The sequence below is a fragment of the Magnolia sinica genome, chromosome 7 (assembly GCF_029962835.1).
Source record: "Magnolia sinica isolate HGM2019 chromosome 7, MsV1, whole genome shotgun sequence".
Classification (NCBI taxonomy): Eukaryota; Viridiplantae; Streptophyta; class Magnoliopsida; order Magnoliales; family Magnoliaceae; genus Magnolia; species Magnolia sinica.
In genome coordinates, this window is record NC_080579.1 from 12912892 (window position 1) to 12937113 (window position 24222).

Consider the following 24222-nt stretch of genomic DNA (forward strand, 5'->3'; position numbering starts at 1 on the left):
TAAGTGTTGATGAATCCAATTCAGGGATTTTTTCCTTTTTTTGGAATCTAACATTAATGGAAAGAAATATTAAATGGACAGTCCAGATAATTTAAAAAAAATCCAACGTGAATGGATAAAGTCCCGACGTATTATATATTGTAATAAGTGGGAATGTATTCAAGAAAACGTCTTTTCCAAAACCTATTTCATCTGGTTGAAAAAAACGATCAGATACAGCGGCTGTATTGTAAGTTACAATACAGCTATTTGTTTCTCACCAATAGAAAATCTATCTAAATATAAAGTCCATGGAGAAGGTGGGCCACTCCATGATTATCACTTCATAAGAAAATGAGACTATCAAAATCATTGAGTGGGAAACACCAATACATTGAAACATACCATTGGCTGTCCATTGATTCCGACGATGTATCCTAACCAATGAATTAATCAGTCTGATTTTCATAAAAAATTACTAACATTGTGTGGTCCACTCTTTTAACGGATCGGATATTATATATAAGGTCATTTTAATGGAAAAAAAGCGCTGTATCATAAGTTCTGGTACAGCTGCTGTATGTAATGATTCCACTTTACAAAATTCTACCACAAAACCCCTTTCGGCCTTGCTTTTTCTTCTGCAAAAACCTCTTTTCGTTTCTCTGCTTCTTCTTGTAAATACCCTACGATTTTATCAAATTTCCCAAAATGCCATTCTACTCGGTTCTCTTCGATGCAATCACAGCATACACGGGCCTCTCCCCGACCGCGTTCTTCACCATCCTCGCCCTCATGATCGGGGCCTACCGCATCGTGTGCGGGTTCTTCGTGGGGCCCGACGAGCTCACGACGGACGGTAAGCGGTCCGTCGCGGCGGTGGGAGAGGTGGAGCCGTGGGTCACACCATCCGAACCCGTCCAGGTGGGAGATGTCACGGAGGAGGAGCTGAGAGCTTTCAACGGCTCAGATCCCAAGAAGCCTTTGTTGATGTCTATCAAGGGACAGATCTACGACGTCTCCATGTCGAGGTATTGGGTTCTTATTATTATTATTTATTTTTTTTGTAATTTTATTTCGATTCGAGGGTTTATGTTGTTGGAAGCTTATTAATATTAGAGTTCGTTTTGCGTCCGTCGCGACTCACCGTCCAGCGTGTGTCGCTGCCTGCCGAGAGGCCCACATGCGAGATTTTCCGATGATTTGAACCGTTCATATTTCTTTTAGTAGCGTAGATAAGATGTGGTCCCATAGTCAAGCTTCAGTTATAATACTAACGTTTGATTTTTAGAGTTGAATATGGGCCGTTGAAAAATTTCATGTCATTGTTCTAAATTTATCTACAGATATTGATGGTCATAATCATCTGTTCAGTGTAATTTTCCTGTGGTGGATTGGTTGCATGACGTGGACGGTCCTGATTATCGGACCATACAGCATGTGGGTCCCAGTGGGCGGCGATCCAATTGCGGAGGCAAAACAAAACTCATGAATGTTGTTATTATATGTAGAATGTCTCGCGTGCCAAGCGTGTCATGTGTGTGGGGCCATCCTAGCTATGTAGGAGGGTCCCACCATGAGGATCATGGTGGTCCACTTATCAGGTGGGCCATGTTTTTGAACGGAACTGGTAACTTTACGCGGTGGGGATGGTCTCTTTGGAGTCGCCACTAGTCAATTAATGGTGTATTTCAAGGATGGCTAGAATCCTTGTTAAGAGAATTATATATTCCCAAAATGTCAAGAGGTGTAATCTAGGGGTGTCAATGGGCCGGGTTAGGGCTGGGCCGAGATCTGTCAAAGCCCGCACATCCCAAACCCAGCCACAGAGAGAGAGAGAGAGAGAGAGAGAGAGAGAGAGAGAGAGAGAGGCTACGTTGACGGGCTTTTAGGCTTTTGGACATCTAGTCTAAGCCTAGACCAGTTTCAAAACAAACTTGAATTTTAAGCCCAAGCTTGGCCGCGGGTCTGATTATCCAGCCCGAGGTGGGCTAGGCCTCAAGGCCCAATGAGCCAACTTGGCCCATTGACACCCTATGTAAATCTCTCCACCTTTGGTGAGTTGATTCTAATATGGCCTTTGTTAGAGTGTGAAGTCCTCATTTATGGAGAAGGGGTTAGTGGCCATTGTAATTACCATTATGATATGGGTGGATGTTATGGCCATTTTAAAAAAAATGTATTTACAAGCCAATTTTTTCCATAAGTGATGTAACATGTAACGGTTCGCTCCATTGCCCTTACATAACGGTTGTAGCGGCTGTTACTTAACTATTTTGAATACCTTGCCTCCACCCCCATGTAATGTGTGATATCTATTTAAGAGAATTGAAGATTTGGAATTGGAGTTAATGCAAAATGGCAAAATTGGCTTAAAAGAATATTCAATCATTTGATTGTCGTCCTTTGAAGTTGGGTTGGGTTGGGATTTTTGGTGAAGATTTGGGTTGGGTTGCGGTCACTTGGCCATTTTTAACTGAGAAGAGTCGTTCGACTCTCTCTCTCCCTCTCTCTCTCTCAAGTTAGGGAGCGAGTTAGCTGTTACACATGTAACAACTTACTGGGAGTTACCCTATCTTGATGAATATGTTTCATATTCATGCCGCCCATCCGTTTTTTTAAAATCATTTAAGAACGTTATGTCAAAACCTAAGTATATCCAAATCTTAGGTGGACCGCACCACTGGAAAAAGTGGTGAATGTCCGTTAAAAGCATTTTGTAGGCCGCAAAAGTTTTGGGTCAAACTAATATTTGTATTGTCCCTTCATCCTGTTTTGGTTTACCTTATCAATGGGTTAGATGACAAATAAACTTTACAGATCTGCTTATAGTGGGCCTTGGGGAGTTTTTAATGGTGAGCGCTCAATCATCATCGTTTCATGTGGTGTGGTCCACCTGAGATCTGGGTGTGCTTCAAGGTGGGCCCTACAGTAAGGGTAACACCCACGAAGCTGTTACTTGGTTAACACCTAGTTTACGCCCTTTCACTTAAGGGAGAGTGGATTTGGTGCAACTTAGCTACACCAAAGATGGTGCGGCCCTTAATTTTGGATCCACCTTGATGTATGTGTTGTATATCCATTCCATCCATCCATATTGGTGCAACTCAGCTACACCAAAGATGGTTCGACCCTTATTTTTGGGTCCACCTTGATGTATTTAGTGCATATCCATTCCATCCATCCATTTGGAGAGATCATTTTATGTCATGAGACAAAGAATGAGTTATATCCAAAGCTCAAGTAGACCTCACCACAGAAAACAGTGGGGATTGAACAACTACCATTAAAAACTTCGTGGGAGCCACAAAAGTTTTCGAACAAGCTGATGTTTGTGTTTTTCCTTCATACATATCTGTTTAAATTTATGAACAAGTTGGATCTCAAATAAACATCATGGTACCCCTCTAGAAATGGTTTTAAGTTTCAAGGGTGGGCATCACTGCTCCCACTGTTTTCTGTAGTGGGGTCCACTTGAGCTTTGGATCAGTGTCATTCTTTGGCTCCTGCTCTAAAATGATTTCTCCAGATGTTGTATCTAATAATTCCACTTTGTGGAAGGAAAAATGTTTGGTGGGAGAATTTTGGAAAATGAAATTATTAGATACAACATCTGGAGAGATCATCTTAGGGTATGAGCCAAAGAATGACGCCGATCCAAAGCTCAAGTGAACCCCACCACAGAAAATAGTGGGGACAATAATGCCCACCGTTGAAACTTGAAACCATTCTGGGGTCTAACCATGATGTTTATTTGAGATCCAACCTATTCATAAGTTCAAATAGATATGGACGAAGGGAAAACACAAATATCAACTTGATCGAAAACTTTTGTGGCCCCCACGAAGTTTTTAGGGGTCCTTTGGATTGTGGTAAATGGTTTGAGTTGTAAATGGTTCAAGACAATCATTTACTAGTAAATGATTTACAGCCTGTCTTTTTGGCTTTAACTTGTAAATGATTTACTAGTAAATCATTTACCGTGTTTGGATAACTTGTAAATGGTTTATATCCTGTAATTGTGTATTCACTCCTGAGATAGTTTAGTGAAGTAATTCATTAAAAAACATTCAAATGCCATATAAGAGTGAATTTTAAAGTGGATCATTGGGTTAAGCCCATCTCACTAAAGCTTAGGGTTGATCTTCACATAAAACCAAGTACTATGTGAGCCATAAAAGTGAGCCCACAAATTCAAATGCTCTTTTATAAGGCCGGTAGCAAGATCTGAAGCCGTTGGCGGAGGGAGGGAGGGAGAGATTGTGAGATTAGAGAGAGAGAGAGAGAGAGAGAGAGAGAGAGATGCAGGACAGCTAACCACTTGCTCTAAAAGCTCAAACTCATAGAGCGTGGTGAATCAATCCCTTTATCCCATAGCCCAGGTTAGGCCCTTAGTTGAACCCCTCTCTGGGGCCCCACATGAGACCCGCCTCACATGGGCTACCTACCCTGAGTGTGCCCCCGCTTCACACAGGTCATCCCACCAGAGCCCGATGTGATAATGCTCCTGCATGAGAGAGAGAGAGAGAGAGAGAGAGAGAGAGAGAGAGGTGCATATCTCCCAGGATTCAAAAAAGAGTCATAAGAGGATTCTTGCTGGTAAATCATTTGCTAGCAAATGAAATCCCAACTTTTTGCTAGCAAATGAAATGGGGGAAAAGGTGGTAAATCATTTACATCTAGTAAATGATTTACAAGCATTTTAGGGCATCCAAAAGCAAGCTGTAAATGATTTACAACTTGCCTCATTTATAGAGCTGTACACGAGTCGAATCGTGCTTGGCACAGCTCGACTCAGCTTGGCTAACCCTAGCTCAAGCTTGGCTTGCCTTGATCCTTGAGCCCAACTGTCCAGCTTGGCCCAGTTTGGTCATCAGCTCAGGCCAACTCAACCTTTTGAGTCGAGTTCAAGTTTGTGCTTTTAACTTGGGCAAGGAGAGAGAGAGAGAGAGAGAGAGAGAGAGAGAGAGAGGGCTTGGGCTTGGTGTTCGCCGAATCAGAGGGATTGGCCGGAACTTCATACAGAGCGAGGGAGAGATAAATGGGTGGGGTGGTGGGTTAGGGTCCGACCGCTGGATGGGTGCTAGAGAGAGGAGAAAGTGGGGTGGGTTTTGAATAGGCATTGGACAGAGAAGAGAAAGGGGGAGGGTTTTCTATATATATATATATATATATATATATATATATATATATATATATATATATATATATATATATATATTTAAATTATTTTTATTTTTAATTTTTACACTCTCATACACACCCCCACACACTCACGCCATAGTGGAATTTCACCACGTACTAAGTCAAGTCGAACTCGGCTCAAATTTTTTCGAGCTCCCAAAAATTAGCTTGATGCGGCCCGAACCCAATTTCAAGCAGAGTCGAGTCAAGCTTTATTGAACCAAGTCGAGCGAGTTAATCGAGTTGACTCGGTTCGTGTACAACTCTACTCATTTACCACCATCCAAATGACCACTTAATTGTAGGCATTCAATCCCCACTATTTTCTATGGTGGGGTCCACTTGAGCTTTGGATACGACTTATTCTTTGTCTCATGACCTAAAATGATCTCTCCAAATGGATGGAAGGAATGGATATACAATACATACATCAAGGTGGGCCCCACCGTAAGGGCCGCACCATCTTTGGTGTGGTCAAGTCGCACCAAATCCACTCTCCCTTAAGTTAAGGGGTGCAGATTAGATGTTACCTAGGTAATAGCTTAGTGGGTGTTACCCTTACTGTACGGCCCACCTTGATGATATGTTGTATATCCACTCTGTCCATTTGTTTTTCTAACCCATTTTAGGACGTGGTCCCAAACATTAAGCACATCCAAATCTCAGGTGGACCGCACCACATGAAACAGTGATGATTGAACGCTCACTATTAAAAACTTTCCAATGCCCAATGTAAGAAGATTCGTAATGTTTATTTATCATCCAACTCGTTGATAAGGTCAACCATAACTAGATGAAGGGAAAATACAAAGATTAGTTTGACCTAAAACTTTTGTGGCCTACAAAATGCTTTTAATGGTCATTCACTACTTTTTCTAGTGGTATGGTCCACCCGAGATTTGGATCTGCTTAAGTTTTGGCATACTGTCCTTAAATGATATGAAAAAAATGGATGGGTGGTGTGGATATGAAACACATTCATCAAGATGGGCCCCACACGGTAAGGGTAATATGCACTAAGCTGTTACCCGCATAATAGCTAATCCGCTCCCTACCTTGAGAGAGAGAGAGAGAGAGAGAGAGAGAGAGAGAGAGAGAGACGAAATACTCTTTTCCGTTAAAGACAACCGCACGACCACAACCCAACCCAAATCTTCGCTGGAAATCCCAACACAAAATCCCCAAAATTCTCTCACAAAATTCCTTTTTTGGCAAATCCTAACCCAAATCCCCATAATCCTCCCCGGAAATTTGTTTTCCTTCCAAAACAATTATCTTCGAAGAAAAAAAAGGGGGTTTTGGGGTTTTTCTTACATGAATCTGGTGATATTGGCCGTGGCCCACCAAATCTAGTCGAAAGCCACTCCCTCAGACAGATCACAAATGTGTGTGTGTATGGAATTTTTGGATAGGAAGAGATGTCGCATGATGTCGCCGTGCGCCTATTTTATCGACATCACGGGGTAGTTGGCTACAGTGATTCGTGGTAGGTGGCTACAGTCCTGCGCGATATTGCCAATATTGACGATATCATGTATCAAATCAAGTGAAAATCTGCAATATCAGGCATTATTGTGCGATGTGTCGTCAATATCTCACGATATTTTGGGATATCATGCGATATATTGCACGATACACAGGAGTCTTGGCAAAATTTCAATATTTTTTTTTGTATTTCTGGGCAGCTTGACCTGCCAATACTGCTAATATGAGCTGATAGTATCGATATTGTGAACACTGGTTATTATTACCTTCTTCTCTGAATTGTTGCAGAATTTTGTCTAAGAGTTAAAAGTGTTTTGTTCTTATAGGTTCCAGGATTTAGAATTTTCAAGGGGCCAAACTGTTTCTTGCATGAAAATCAGCTTGTGTTTCTCTTGGTTTTTCGATTGGATCTTAGTGCTTGAGTTTTGGATTTTAGTGATCTATTGTTTGTTGGAAAGCTGATTAAATGGGGCTAACTAATGGTTTGGGTTTGAAATTCCTAGAGGTTAGGAATGCGAGTTAAGGAATAAGAAAACTGTCGGTGCTGCTATGGTCAACTGATTTCTGCACACTTTCCTGTCTTTTGCAGAAGTTGGTGCTCAAAAATTGGATTCAGCCAAAATTAGGCCCATTGGAGAGCTGACTTGAAAGTCTTCCAAAATTGATGTCTAGATCAAGGAAATCGGGCATGGATTAATATCAAGTAGAGTTGGCTATGATTTTAAGGCATTCTCTTCTTGGTTGGTTAGGGTGACCAAATCCATTTTGCGATGGACAACTGGTTTTGTGAGATAGTTTTTTTGTGTGTTTTTTGGGTGGCTATATGTGGGAATCTTTGGGCATTCGTCATCATGGGTGTCGTTTTTCGGATTATTTTTCTTAATTTGGATACTTGGGTTTATGTGTTTTTTGGGTGTTGTTTTTTGGATTCTTCTGTGTAATGTGGGTTAGTTGAGCTTATATTTGTGTGTAGATACCATAGGGCAATAAAGGTTGAAATAAAAAAGAGTGAGTTTTGGGAGAAAGTATTCTCTTGTAGAGGGAGAAAAACCTACAAAAGCAACCTTGATTTTTGGGTGTAGATTTGTTTATTTTTTGGGTGTCGATTTATGGAGTTTTTTGGGCATCCGTCATTGCCATTGCTGTCCCCATTATCATGACCATTTTCTCTTTCTCAAATATGAAAATTTGCTATTTCTTCTCAAATTTGGATATTTCACCATGGATTTGGACATCCATTGTCATCATTGTCATTGACATCATCATCTTCCTCTTTTTCTTCTAAAATTGTGATAACAATAATAATTAAAAAACCAGAAAACAAGGTCCGAGTTAAGGGACTCCTGGTTTACTAACCAAGTTCATGACTGGGCTAGATTTGTTCCGGCAAGTCCCAGGTTGATCCACTTGGTTTACAAACTATGAGTATGGTATTTGAAATGCCTGAGAATGCACGTGATATTTTTGTATGAGAAATAGATGGAAAATTGAAGTTTACTCTCTTGCAGTAACATGGAAATGAGCTTATTGTTGAGGAGTATAAGTGAAATTGAAAGGAGAAGAGGGGTAAGTGCCTTGGGAAGGTGGAACAAATGTCTAATTCACTTCCTTTCAAATCTCTTTATTGGTTAATGTGTACTAAGGGCATGGCAAAACCCGATAGGTCAAGTTTGACTGGAGATTTGTTGGGCCCACCATGATGTATGGGTATCATCAAACCAACCATTGGATGTGTCCCTAATTTTAGGCTCAAAACCCCAAATCTGGCGTGATTTATAACTCAGATGTGCGGTGTGCCACATAAAAGGAAAATTTGGGTACATCCCTTCAATTTTACTTATCTTTTTAACCGTTTGGCTCATTTCTTTGCTACTACAAGAAGCTAAACTTTGATTTCCTTTCTATTTCCCATACATAAATATCACATGAGTTCTTAGTAATCTCAAATACCTACTTATAACTTGCAAACACAATGGGTCAACTCGGAGTGGTCATGGGCATGGATATTGGTTCAGAAAAACCAGGTTGTCCTTAGCTTAGACCTACTTTTCAGAGTTGACTTAGAATGCAATTGAATCAACACGATTTCACCGAGTCGGCCATGTTATAAAATTTTAGAAGAAAAAAGGAGGAAGAAGATGACGATGTTAATGACGGCAATGGACACACACTCATGCCTCAAAATCCAGATTTGAGAAGAAGAAAATAATTTCTCCCAAAACTCATTCTCTCTCTCTCTCTCTCTCTCTCTCTCTCTCTCTCTCTCTCTCTCTCTCTCTCTCTCTCTCTCTCTCTCTCTCTCTGTCTCTCTCTCACACACTCATTTAATTCCAATCTTCGTTGCCATACGTCATCTACAAAGATAAATGTAGAAAAAAGCTCAGTTATCCCAAATTAAGACACATCTCTCCATTCATTTTATTTGCTTATGCTTATCTCTAATTTATTAAGATCTCCTACGTATTAATTTGTTTTATTAAAGATCTGCCAACTTTTTTTTTTTTTTAATATCCTATTAAATATCTCTTTAGGTTCATAACTTGAAATAGAAAACCATTAATGACTAAATATCCCTTTAAAGATATTTTCAATTTTTTACTAAATAAAGACCTAAAGGAATTAAGCTAGGCCCCCACATAGGATACGCATCTCTTAAAAATCTCTAAGTATAACTGAAAATGTGGGGATTGGATGGGCCATAGGGCAAAAAAATTGGGCTTTTGAGGCACACATCTTCATCGCATGCTTCTTACGATCATTCATGCTTACATTGTGATTGCCTCAAGGTTATGATTTTCAAGCTTTTAATTGGGCAGACAACTAAGAATTTAGTGATTAGTTCATGATGGTTTTTGAGTTTTGGTGAATTTGTGATCTAGACTTTGGATATTCTGAAGGTATCTGAACTTCTATAGTGTTTGTTGGGGGGAAATGCTTATGATGTGCAATTTTAGGCTATGCTACTAGCAGGTTCCCATGGTTTGAGGACTTGGATGAGTTTGGTACGACTCATACAAGTCGATTGGGATTTAGTACTACCCCATCTAGGTTGATGCCACGAATCACTCCTTGAGTCACTACTGACTCAACCGAGTCGCAACTTGATTTGATGCTTATGGTGTGTAATTTTAGTGATGCAGGACAATTAACCACTTGCTCTAAAAGCTCGAATTGGTGGAGCATGGCGAATTAATCCCTTTATCTCATAGCCTAGGCCCCACATCCAATGGGTCAGGACTTCAGCTGAACCCCCCTCGTGGGCCCCACTCTACATGGGTTCTGCTTCACACGAGCCACCCGCTTCACATGGGTGGGGCCTGCCCTGAGTGTGCCCTTGCATCCCATAGGCTACCCCACTTGAGTCCGGTGTGAAAATGCCCCTGCATTATTTAGGTCATGCTATTAGCAGGCTCCCATGGTTTTAAGACTTGGACGAGCTTGGTATGACTCATACGAGATGATTAGGATTTAGTATTGCCTCATCTAGGTCGATGCCACGAGTCACTCCTTGAGTCACTGCTGACTCGAGCGAGTCGCAACTTGATTCGAGACGAAATGATTCAATTTGAGTTGCAGGGTCTTAAAAACCGTGCAAGCTCCACTTGTTATGACCTATAAGGTTTGTTATTGGAATTTTTTGAAAAATTAGGTTTACAATACAAGGATACAACTATGTAATCATTAGGGGTGGCAACAGGCCGGGCCGCCCGGCCCAGCTCGAGTCACTCGGCGCTAAAGGGCTAAGGCTTGGGCCACCAAACTAGTCCCGAGGGCTGAGCTAGGGCTTGAAATCTAGGCCTGCTCTTCCAGCTAGGCTGGGCTAGGGCCAATGATGAATAGCCAGGCCGGCTTGGCCCATTTCCTGGTGTATACTAAATAGTACATAGGCATTGGTTATGTTGACTGTAGAGTTTGTATATAGTAACATGAAGAACTTTGAGACTCTTGTAGAGCGTGATGGATGATGCACATGCACTTGTAAACTATCCCAATCGTGAACCCCACTTTAAATAGTGAACAATATATTGATACAATTGAAAGTCCATGCATTTGATGGATAATTGGGTGGGGAATACTCTTGGTTGATTAATGATCTTATTTGACATAGGTGTGCGACAAAAAAAAAAAAATACTTTGATTCCTTGGAAGAGCATGATTGTTCATACATGCTCACCAATTGTACATTGACTGAACATGAAGCTTATCTTTAACTTACAGGGCAGACCTTGGCCCAGACCCAGCCCTAATTCAGCCTGGCCCTCTGGGCCAAGAGCTAGAGCCAGGGCCTCTTTAACCAATTAGGGCCGAAGCCGGGTTAAGACTAGGGCTTAGGGCTTTAGGTCTGGGCCAAGGCCAACCTTAGCCAGGCCCCAGCAAGGCCCATTGTCACCCCTAGTAATGGTATAAGAAATATGTGTAGGGGTGTTTCGGTGCTAGAATCAAGCATTTTTGTGATGTAAAGAAGGGAATAAGAAGCATATTCACCTAAAGTTCCAGGGTAATAGGGTTCACAAAGATGCACCATGCTTACAATGTGCCAAGAGTATGGGGTTATCGGGTTTATGGACATGGGTGTCACTTGTAATGGTTCCAGAGTGGATAGCCCACATGGAAAATAGGTATTGCAGATTAGAGATCTTGATCATCCATACACCATCTTTTCTAAGTCACCTTTATATGGATGTTGTGGATCTCTAAACAATGAGATCTTTCCTAACTCAATGTTATATAGATGAATGGCTCGGTGAATGACGTTATGAGGTGAAGGCATATAAAGTTTTTCAAATCTGGCCTGTTTGGGTACTAGAAAGAAGGGAATAAGAATAATATCCATCTAAAAGTTTAAGAGTCGTAAGGTTCATAAGGATGGACCCTGGTTGGGAAAAAATAAAAACTAGAAGATTTTGGGTTGGGATTGGGTAGCATGAAGCCCAACTCGTTGTTAGCCATGTTTGAAGCAGTTGATTGGTAAGTGCTACTCAGTTGTTGCATTCAGCTACACGATTTTGAAGCATATTCCTAGATTAAGCAATATATTTCTGAAGGGTCCCTTAGGCTTTCCCCTGATCCTTCTAAACAGATGCTGCTCTTGCTTCGAATTGCACTTCGGGACTCGTTCTCCTACTCCCACCTAATTATTTCTACCTGCTAAAATTTAGAAACAGATGCTTACCACCGTAGGGCTAGGAATATGTTGATTTTGGACTGTTTGTTTATAATTTTGGCTCCCAAATATCAAGAGCTACAATTTACTACTTGTGGAAGATATGGGGGAATGTATTTAATGATATGGGGGCTGATTTTAAGATGTGATTGAAGATTTTGAGGATTATTTCCTAGATTTGCTTATACTATTATTAGGCTTTTACATCTTAGGTAGATTCGATTTATTTGAATCAACTATGATTGTTTTGAAATCAATCTCGTAGTTGGGGGAATTCGTATTAAAGATTCATTTAGAGTCTATAAAATGGGAGGTGGTGTAAGAGGTAAGCAATCCAAAATATTCCAAGTGTGTTTTTCTCAAGTATTGAGTTCGATATGTATAAAGTTATTTCTCTCTCTCTCTACTCCACCATTCTTCTGGGTGTACTCTTGTCCATTTCTTTGCGATTTGGGTATTTATTCATTTCACATGATGTATATTTATTCAAGGTTCTCACTTATGCATTCTTAAAGGATCATTGCGAGGGAAAATCCTATTTGAGTTACATGGAGGACCAGGTGGACACTTAGGAAGAGATAAAACATTGACTATGGTAGAGAAAAAAATACAAGTGGCCTTGTATGAGTTGTGACGTGAATGGTTAGTAGCGTTGTCGATGGCAAGTCTCCAAAGGTCACGTGTAGAATTTTGGCCTTTATACGCCACTTCCCGTTTCAATCGCACCGTGGGTGGACATTTTTATGGACTTTATTATGGGTTTTCTTAAGATTCAAAGGGGAGCAGATTCAGTTTTTGTTGTGGTGGACCCTTTTTTGAAGATGGTCTATTTCATTCCATGTGAAAAGACTATAGACGCTATGTATATCGCCATCATATTTTTCATAGAAATTGTTTGATTTCACGGAGGCCTGAAAATTAACTTCGAGTCATAATTTGAAGTTTGTGGGGCACTTTTGGCACACTTTAGGGAAGCAGTTGGGGACTAAGCTTCATTTCTTTAGTGCATATCATCCTCAAATAGATGGCCAAACTGAGATAATCAATAGGAGCCTTTAGTAACTTCTTGAGGAGTATCATCGGCGACAACGTATCTTAGTCATGGTTTTGAATGACGGCATTGGTCGCCGTATTGGCCTGGTGGAAAAATGATACGAAACGGCGTTGCATATTGGTATCGGGGCTGTATCAGCCTGTATTGTTCGGAATTTTTTTAAAGCAAAAAAAATGCAGAATATATTAGAAAAATAAGAAAAATGAGATATTCAAGAATCTATCTTTTTGTTTTTTGTTTTGTTTTGTTTTGTTTTGTTTTTTAAAATATTTTTACCATGTATTCAATGGTGCATCAAACCGTTCTTTGGTAAGAATGTTGTCCTAACGGGTTAACCTACTGTAAAGTGTGGTATCGATTTTTTTATATAAGTTATTAATATATGTCAGAAATTGATATTATATATTGCAAATATGATTATCTATTTACTAACGTAATTTTTTTAAAATTAGTTTAAACAACAGTAATGCTAAAAAATTAACTCGAAAATAGAAAAAATGTAGAAAATATTTTTTTGAATCAATGTATGTATGAAATCATTAGATTCAGTCTTCTAATACTTCTCAAGCATTATAATAAGAATTAAAAAAGAAAACTGTTTTTAAAACATTTTTATGATTTTTTTAGAAAATACATGTGCAGATAAAAAAAGAAATTAAAAACCCAAATTTTCTAAAAAATCAGTAAATCAATATTCTAATACTCCTAAATATTTTATTTAAATTAAAAAACTAATTTAAATATTTTCCAAAAATTTCAGAAAATACCTACATAAATAATTAAAAAAAGAAGAAGAAAACACTCCAAATCCGTATCAAATCAACTAAGATCTCATCAAAATAGTTTATATTGTTGTTTCAGAGGGATTCTAGATCAAAACAGAAAAAATACTTTTTTTTTTTTGTTTGATTTTTGTAAAATCGGACTTAGGAGCTTTGATTCTTCGATTTGATGGAAAAAAAAAAAAAACACGAGTTTTGATCTTCACATCTGATCTAGATCTAGTCAGAAATGCCTTTTAAAATAATCCATCTAGCTTGGTTGCGGACCAGCTTGGGCCCTAGATGCCTAATCAATTTTCCGGCCTCGAATCCAACGAGTTGGACACTTATACAATTAGTAGCGTTACAAATCCAATTTTTTCAATTTGTCGTTCGTGATCCGTGTGCATTCAGAATAGGGCTTGTTCTTCCATTTCACCAAATATTAGTTATATTGGCCCCGCCGAGTGTTAGTAGTCTTCATATGCAATACTTGTTCAACTTCGTGCTCTTTTTCTTCAAGAGTTGTTTATCCACATCGATAATGATTTCATCTTGTACGTTAGATACCTCGCGATTGTCCTCAAACAAATCCACTACATTGAAAGTCAGCAAGATATTAAGTCATCTCTTGATCATATAGGCATTACCCTCAATTTCCTGGCATGGACCCGATCTTTTTAGACTTGAGCTTGTTGCAAGTTCCCCTTAGAAATCTTCTTTGCAAAGATAAACTCTAACTAAATCACCTTCTTTATACCTTTTTTTAGCTGATCTTCACTTGTGGCTTCTTGCTTTCTTCAATCTTCTTCTTCTTCTCAGCTTGCAATTCTCGGATGTGCTTGGTGAAAGCATCAACATCTCACTCACTTGATCTCGTATTGGTGATAGTACCAAGTACATGATATGGACTCCATCCAATTTACGATCTCAAATGGGGATTTCCGGTGGTATGATTTACGGAGTTATTATAGGCAAACTTAGTTTAGGATATAGCCAAGTCCCACTAAGATTATAGATCAAAATAACCGTACAACAAAAAAAAACGCTTCTTTTTTTGCATTTTCTTTGATGATTTTTTTTTTTTGTTTTTCGTTTTTCTCCTCTTAATTTGGCTTAAAGTTGGATTGAGCAAGCTATCTGGCCATTGCCAATCCATTGTAGCATGTTTTTCGTGATGTAGATGGTAGATCCTCTATTGATGCTGTGGATTTTTCAAATTTGACATTCACCCGCCCAATGTTCCAAATTTTGGTGATATAAACAATAATAATGCCAATATTATCAGTATCACCATGTCAGTCATATCAAAACTACTGGCAATTTAAAATATTTGAAATATCGTTGTCCGTATTTTCAATAGTATTGGCGGTATTATTGATATCAACAATATTTGAGAAGATTTCCTTATAGAAGTTCCTTAGTGTTAGCAGTGCCATCAATAATATCCCCGATACCAAGAAAACATTCATAAATAGGTAAAAATTGACAGAAAATTGGAAAATTTTCCGAAAATCCAAAAATCTCCTCTATTTTTTAATTTTATTTTTTCTTTTCTTCTTTTTTTTTTTTTCTTGGAATTTTGTTCCTTAGGTGATTTCGATCACTCTTTGTTTTTATTGAATGAAAGTTTGGATTTTGGGAGAATCATGACTTGAAACGAAGGCAGGCATGAACTTAAAAAAGTGACGAAAAATCCATAGGAATTATTTTTTTTCAAATGTTAGTATGAATTGCAATGGAAATCCATGTCTATGCATGATTTTCATGCATTGACATGGATTTGTGGCGAGAAAATGAACATTTAAGTGAAAATTTGGGGAAATAAGTGAAATACTAATTTTCACATTTGTATATAAAAAATATATGCTTTCTACTGATAATTAGTGTGGAAATTTTATATTTCAATGAATGTTAGCCAATATATATATATATATATATTGATCTTCTTCTTTTTTTGTTGACAAAACATGTTTAGGCTACTATAAAATGGAAAATTATTTTGTTAGTTGTTTTTTGCAATATTTTGATTCCTACACGTAAAATTTGTCTTTTAATGTCTTTTGAAGTTTCATTCTCCTCTCTCTTACACCCATCTGGGTTTTCAGATGTATGGCGGGTCCCATGCTAATCTGGATATGGAAGATCTCTTTCCTTCCAATACAACACCAAAAGAGGCCCATCTTGGGTTTCATAGGATATCCTATTAAGGGTAGAAACTCAGACCACAACTTATTTTTACTCTGTTCCGGAATGACGATAAGGCAAAGGCAGTATAAGCTTAGCTTTGCTAAGCGCACATGCGTTCAATAAAATTCCAAAACGATGATAAGTAAAACTCTCTCTCTCTCTCTTACACCCATCTGGGTTTTCAGATGTATGGCGGGTCCCATGCTAATCTGGATATGGAAGATCTCTTTCCTTCCAATACAACTCCAAAAGAGGCCCATCTTGGGTTTCATAGGATATCCTATTAAGGGTAGAAACTCAGACCACAACTTATTTTTACTCTGTTCCAGAATGACGATAAGGCAAAGGCAGTATAAGCTTAGCTTTGCTAAGCGCACATGCGTTCAATAAAATTCATCTACATGCCACTTATGCGAGCCAGCATCTCATACAGGTGTGAGATCCAACCCAATCCATCAAGTGGGTCCAACCATTTACATTTTTCCCAAAAATAAATCTGGTCCATTCAGCCAAGTTTTTCAGAGCTGTACATTTGTTCTGCAAAGTAGGGCATCAATATGATAGTACTGTTTTGATGGATGGATTGGATCTCAGACCTATCATGCCATGCGGGCACATGTGTGGCATGTACATGAGCTTTATTGCACATGCATGTGGGCTTAGCAAAGGCTCTATAGAGAGTAATCTGTTCCTTTGAAGTCAGAATTGAGAATGAGATGCTTCAATTGCTTTCCCATTGTAGGATGTTTTATGGTCCTGGCGGGCCGTATGCTTTGTTTGCGGGACGGGATGCAAGCCGGGCCCTAGCCCTCATGTCATTCGACCCCAATGACCTCACAGGAAACGTAGAAGGTCTCAGTTCTGATGAGCTAGAAGTTCTCAATGACTGGGAGTTGAAATTCATGGAGAAGTATGTCAAGGTCGGGCAGCTTGTGAAGGAGAAGGGAAGAATTGAAGAGAAAACAGAAGAAAGTGTGGGACACAAGAAGGAAACAGACAGCATCAATGACGTTGCCGTAGCAGAAGTAGAGAAAATATGAATGTCAGTAATGGGTTGTTTGAATACAAAGATCTGTACATTTCCAATCACAACCGTCATGGAAGAGCTTGAGGAGTGAGAGTTCTGCTGGCCCAGCATTTTCCAGTAACGAATGGTGGGGATTGACGCCGGAGAGAGGGTGTCGATCTGGTAATGTCTTAATCTACTGGCCCACTAATCTATTATATCTATAATGGAGCCATTGATCTTTACTTGATCTCTACTTTTGTATGTATTGGCATTTGGGATGCTACAAATCAGTAATACTTTTATATCGCAACTAGTTTCAGGTTTGAAGAACTGAATTGAAATGGTTAGTTCATTGGTTCTATGTTAACTTAACCTACAACCATATGTACAAAGGTGTGCACTCCAGTAGTAGTGGGCAGAAGTGGGACCCACACGGTGCATGGATGAAATCCAGATTGTTCATCATCAGATGCTCAGTCATGTTTGGCCTGGTCCAAAAAATGGGGACAATCCAAGAGTTAGCTGGGTCATACTGTTGGGACTTGCAGAAAAATACAAAGTGCAGAGTCAAACAAAGTCATCACAATTGCACGCTTAAAAATCCAAACAGAGAATAATCTGAATTTACATGAAAAAACCGTTGTGGTAAAAAACTGCAATGTTCGAAATATCTCTGATATTATCTTTATCTCCAGCTTAGCGATACCGAAAACACTGGTAGCAATAGTGATAACGTTGGTAGTATTGAAAATTTCAGGCATTAGAACACTGGTAGCAATAGTGATAACGTTGGTAGTATTGAAAATTTCAGGCATTAGCAATGTATCACTCAGTATCACTAACGTATCCATATTGCTAATGTAATCACCTAAATTTTCAACTATGTAAATTCTAGGTGTTGCATCAATATTGCCAATGTATTGCTAGTATTTTTTACTATGTAAAATATAGGTAATGCTCATATCATAAGTGTATCAATGATATTTCAATTACATCGCCAACGTATTGATATCATCAAAAGTTTGTTTATTAGAATAAAATTTATTCTAATTTTTTTCATGGGTACATGGTTCTATGCAGTGTTCAAATTGTCATTGATAAGATTGATAATATCTTGATATTATTGATATTACAACATGCACGATATTGAGACCATTATCTTTTGTTTTCTTTTCAATTGTTGATGATTTCTTAGTGAAATTTCATGTGTTGTTGATATTTTGCAATATCGATATCTGGAAGGTTGGATGGTTAAATAGGCCGGATGAGATGGTTGGACTGATTTCTTACTAGATGGTTGGATTGATTTCTTACAATAGCACATGTTTTTAAGGCCCCATTAAATGGAAAATTGTTATGTGTGCATTCTTTTTTAATTTTATTTTTTTCCTAAATATGCAAATATGTACATTTTAACATTTTCTAAAGTTTCGCTGAAAATTCCACCGTTTTTCCTATGTTTTCTTGTATTTCCGGCTATCTGTGATATTATCGGCGATATCAATATTATTTCCATATCCCTGGCTAGCGAAACTTGTAGTGATACCAATACTTCAAACACTGGTTACAAGATATGAAACCTTATCGTTTCAAAGCTCAAGAGAAAATCCCTAGCTTTTTTCCGTCTCTAAAACCCCTCTTAAACCCTTAAGCACATCTTTCCTATGCCATAATCTCAATTACACCCTTTAATTAAAATAATAATAATAATAAAAGGTAATAGAAACTAGTTCTACAAATTTGCGCAAGCTATGCAATCCGGCAATCTCTCTATTCGACTAATCAAGATGCTTCAATCGGTTGGATTGACCCATCGACTAAAGCTTCCGATGAACTCCAAAATCTGTCTAAAGAGTTATAATCCAAGTATTTGCCATATTCTTTGATCATCTGACCGGTTGATGGCCCCTGTTTTAGCATAGATATGAGGCATTCGATTTTCAACACATACGGTCAAAAATAATTTGACATGGAATGCCCCAATTGATTTGGGTGGGGTCCACTTGTTTATATACAATCCAGGCCGTTCATACCCTTCTTCTGATCTGGATGACGGATCATACAAACAATCAGGCCCTTTTTTTTTTTTTCGGCAACTCAGGTTGGCCTATGTGCAAATCATGGGTGGGCGTTCCTTCCCAATCGTTTGACCATGAAATGGCCGACGCCATCCACTCAATCGTTGGATCCCCATGATTTTGGGGGCTTCCTACTTTCAATATGAGGCAACCATATTGGACCAATTGGATTCTATACACCATGGTGGGCCCCACACTACAACTAGTTGTAGGTGAGACCTTTCCTCAATCATTAGATTTAGCCTGAAAGGATTTTATTTATTTATTTATTTTTTTAATTTTTTTAAAGAGCATAACTAGCTAAATAGAGATTTATCTGAGCCGTCTGTTAGGTGAGACCCACCATATAGATCTTATGGCCAAAAACCCAGGCAGTTTGACAATTAGTTGGTTCGTCCATTTCTGCAAACAGTAGATTTGTTTTTAGGCCATCCATTATTTCGCTATGATTGTGGCCCACTTGATAGTTAAACAACATGGGTTTTCGGCCAATTGATCTATAAGGTGGGCCTTACCTGATACACGGCTGTTCTGTATATTTGTTAGATTGGCACGTGTGGCTGCCTGTAGAGGCGCATGTGGGGCTAGAAAATCTGGCATGTATTATGTCTCATGCAATGCATCTCTTATCTTAGGCCCTGCATGTTAAATATGTAATGTGCAGTAAAAAAACTTGTTTGATAACAAATACCTGAAATGTCTGAAATACGTTAATTTTATGCATTTGCCCTTATCTTCAGTTTGGAAATATTTTACATTATAAAGAAAATATTTTTATTAAATGAAAATAAAATCATTATATTTAATTCAAATAAACCAAAATATCATTATTCGTAATATATATATATATATATATATATATATATATATATATATATATATATATATATATATATATATGGAAAAGGTACTAAGCGCTTGACCTCACCATAAGCTCCCGTGAGGTCGAGCTGTGTGGGCCCTATTGATGGGTCCCCTTTAAATTATGGGATATCCCAAAAATCAGCCATATACGGAACTCAGGTGGGCCATACCATCTAAAATCATGTGAAGACACCGTTAAAACATATAAAAGCACTTGGTGGGGCCCACTTGAAATTTTCATGCATCTGAAACTTGGTCTGAACCCTCATCCAAGTGGGACACATAATGGATGGGCTGGATTTGCAAACCACATCTCGGTGGGCCCAAAAAATGGTTATGAATGTTTTAATGGTGCACAGCCCCTCTCCACTTCTGTATGTGGTGTGGCCCACACAAGTCACGGATTGACTTGATTTTTGAGACCTAGGCCCACGATGGAATGGTGCATCTGACTGATGGGGTAGATGTTCGAAACGCATCACGGTGGGGCCCACACAACTCGACCTCATGGGACGGACTCGTGAGGTCGAGCGCATAGTACCTTTTCCCATATATATATATATATATATATATATATATATATATATATATATATAAAGAAAATCAAGGATTTGCATGTATAAGTGTGGCGGTAATTTCTTTACACATATTGGACATAATAGTTTGTTCAAAGTCTTCAAATACCCATTTCACTTCAGGCATATCATTTTCTGATTTGATATTCATCTTAAAAAGAAAATTTTTATCATTGTATTGTTGGAAGAGTGAATATGGATTCTTTTCTGATATAATTGTATAGTGTTATACATGCAGTAACTTGAGTCTTGGATCTAGCTTATTTTTGGACTTTTATCCTAAAATGAGCTCAAAAAACGGATGGACATTGTGGATTTATCAAAAACATCATGGTGGGCCTCACAATGGTTCCCAACACAGGAACTTCCGCGGAAGGCTTTCGAAGGAAATTTGCGTCCGATTGGGTACTACTTCACCAAGAAGCAGATTTCCACCAAAGGTTTCCACGTTGGGATGCAAGGTGGGGCCCATCGTGATGTTTGTGGGAAATCCACCCCATCCATCCTTTTTGTGAGCTCATTTTAGGACTTTCCACCAAGAATTAAGTGGATCGAAAAATCAAGTGGGCCACACTAGAGAAAGCAGTGGGAATTGAACTCATGTTTTCATCTCGTATGGCTCACTTGAGTTTTTGATCCTTCTCATTTTTGGTAGCATGTCTTAAATTAAGCTCAAAAAATTGATGGATCAAATTGGATTTCTCATGAACATCACGATTGACCCCACCTTACATCCTAACAACGAACCTACTAGGAAAGGCTTTAACGGAAAGTCGCTTCATCCGCATGCCATCTAGGCAATGCCGGCGGAGAAGGGCAACCCTATTAGGGGATATGTGGGGCCTGCCGTAATGTATATGTTTTATCCACATCGTCGATCTGCCTTTTTATATCATTTAGGAGCATAAGATAAATAGAAAAAAAAAGAAAAAAGAAAAAAAAAAGGTAGATTTAACGCTAAAGTGGGCCACAGTGCAGGAAATAGTGAAAATTTGGTGCCTATCATTGAAAATTTCTTAGGCCCATAGAAGCCCTGATCAAGTTGATATTTATCTTTTTCCTTTTTCATCCATGTACATGTGACCTTATGAAGAGGTTACATGAGAAATAAACGTCACATTGGATTCTACGAAAGTTTCAACAATAGTTATTCAATTTTTATTGGTTTCTATGATGTGGTCCACTTGAGTTTTACATGTGCCTCATTTTTTGGCTTATGCTTTAGAATGATATGAAAAAGTTGATGAACGGTGTGGATCTAACCACATAAATCATGGTGGGCTCAGAGAAGTGCTCCCATGTTAAAAGTTGGAATATGTATATCGCAAGGGAGAAAATCTCTCTCACGAAGGATAATTTCGGATTAAAAAATCAATCAAAGAGAGCATTCTTGGTTTCCCGTTAAGCTAGACTCCCATCATAAAAAAATTTCAACATAAAATGGTGGAGAACTTCTGCATTAACAAACACCACTAAACATGAAATTTTTTCCAAATTTGGTGTTTAGTACAAAAATTCAGTGTTAACAAACAGGCCCTTACTATTTTAAAGCAAGATCAGAGATTGCTTAAGAAACCATCACATACAGCTGACTGTACGCTAACTTATCATCCAGCCCCATCTTTCATATAATCATGTCCCTTGTGTAAGACATCTGAACCGTGTAAATGGTAGACCCCTCCATGAAGGTCACCTGGCATGAAAATCAGGTCAATGCACTGACCAACTTGCGTTTCACGGCCATTGGGAAAAAACCATGATGAAGGGGTTCTTTATCATGAGTGGTGGGGTGTTGTGGTGCAAGGGCTGAGCAAAGGACCCGCATCCAATGGCTGGCGATTGAGATGGCCGTTCGATCTCCTCGTGGATCAAGATTGCTCAGATCATATAGAAATTGGACGGTGGATATGATCGGATAATGTACTTTTGGATGGTGGGAGATCTAGGTTGGCCAATGGGGCATGTCTTAAGCCAATAGAGAAATGCAATTTTGGAGATTCCAACTATGGATAATGGTTATTTCTGGCCTCAGCCAATAAGTCCGGAAAAGAAAACCCTAGAAGCCATGACAGAAAGCGAGGTCTCCTCAAGGCCAGACATTATATAGATCTGAAACCAGCTCGCTAATATCCAATAAGCATACTGAGTAACGACTTCGATATCCACTGACGTTCTCCTTCAACAAATCGAGCCACCATTCATGGACAACATACAAGCTCAACTACCGCACATATTCAAAATGCCCTAAATACAACCCTATTTGAATTTGGACGACCTTAATTAGGGTGGTGTGTGAAATATTTCCTTTGTACTCTTGTAATAGTTTTGGTGGATTGTTGGAAGGAGACCATCTATCTTTAGCTTTGCATAAGTTTACAAGATTAGATAATGTGGACGTAGATTTTCGTTGATTGGGCAAGGCATGTGGATGCATGTTGACCGTTTGGCTTATTGGCTAGGATGTCTTTATAGACCCTTGCATGAGGAAGCCTGCTAGGTAGAGTTCATTGCGATGTTTTTGAGAAAGTCACCGGTTTTGGACAACTCATGTTAAGGAGATGAGACGAAAAATGAAGTGGATTCAAAACTCAAGTAGGTCACACCACAAGAAATAGCAGGGATTGAATGTCTATTGTTGAAACATTCTTGTGGTGACGAAAGTTGTATCGGGCAAATAATTTTATATTTTCAGTTCATTCCAATGGAAATGACATTATGGGCAGTTTAAATGGCATACAAACATTAAGGTGGACCTTGAAGGTTTCAATAGTGGGCATTTTCCTCGGCACTTTCTCCTCTTTCTCACAAACTTCACGACGGCCCCACCTACCTTCACACCAAAGGAAGTTCTCATTGTCAATACTCACCCTAGCTTGAAACCACCATTTTACCCTTTTTAAAGATGTTTCATGCATGTACAAGCACACATGACGCTTTTCATTGGCTTTGAGTAGAGCCCAATATCTTACTTTTAAAATATGTTTCATGCCTGTACATACACACATGACGCTTTTCATTGGCTCCGAATAAGACGCACAGGGTCCCTATTCGGTACTACCCCAGCTTATCCCATGCTTGGGACAGGCCGGGGCTACGGAGGACCCAAAAAATAAGCAGATCTAAGGCTCTAGTCGACCACACCACAAGAAGTTGTATACCACACCCACTATTGAAACCTTCCTAGGGTCCACTGCGATATTTATTTGCCAGTTATGTGGACCTGGGTGAAGGGAAAACACAAATATCAACTTGATTCAAAACTTCTGTGGCCCTCAAGAAATTTTCAACGGTAGGCATTTAATCCCCACTGTGTGGTCCACTTTAGCCTTGGATCTGCCTAATTTGTAGGCTTATAAACTAAAATAACATAGAAATTCTCAACGGTAGGCATTTAATCCACAATGTGTGGTCCACTTGAGCCTTGGATCTGCCTAATTTCTAGGCTTATAAACTAAAATAACATGGAAAAATGAATAGACGGTGTGGATGAAACCCATACATCACGGTGGCCCATTAGAGCCCCAGCTTGGCTAGTACCCAAACCGCATCCAGCACCCTCCACCCTACCGGATACAATCTGCTTAGCTCACATATGCCAATGTGGCACACGTGCAACATCTAAGCCGCTCATCAGGTGGGCCCCATCATGTAGTGCCCTGGTCCAAAACATGGGCCCGCCCTTGCATAAGATCGGTCGAACATGTACGTTAAATATGAAATGTTGACAGTTCCTTCTCAGTCGTCCATTTTCTGGTTTTAAGATTTGGACGGGTCTGACGTGATTCATCTGAGTCGACTCAGATTCACTAGGATCCCATATCTGCTGAGCTGTACGGCCCGACTTTTGTGCCAGGGCATCGGTGGGGTCCACCCAAATGG

The 24222-nt window shown here is 39.1% G+C and overlaps 1 protein-coding gene across 1 annotated transcript; it reads left to right on the forward strand.

Annotated features, from left to right (window-relative positions):
* Positions 1–614: 614 nt before the first annotated feature.
* Positions 615–17185, forward strand: LOC131251082 (membrane steroid-binding protein 2-like). Its single transcript, XM_058251584.1, has 2 exons — positions 615–1010; positions 16560–17185. Exons 1-2 carry the CDS (start codon positions 691–693, stop codon positions 16855–16857), a joined length of 618 nt encoding a protein of 205 aa, XP_058107567.1. The 5' UTR covers positions 615–690; the 3' UTR covers positions 16858–17185.
* Positions 17186–24222: the final 7037 nt, after the last annotated feature.

Excerpts from the sequence above, each read along its gene's own strand:
- LOC131251082 (XM_058251584.1), top strand. The coding sequence starts at position 691 with ATGCCATTCTACTCGGTTCTCTTCGATGCAATCACAGCATACACGGGC. Across the intron at positions 1,011-16,559 it reads TACGACGTCTCCATGTCGAG|GATGTTTTATGGTCCTGGCG; the intron begins GTATTGGGTTCT and ends TTCCCATTGTAG.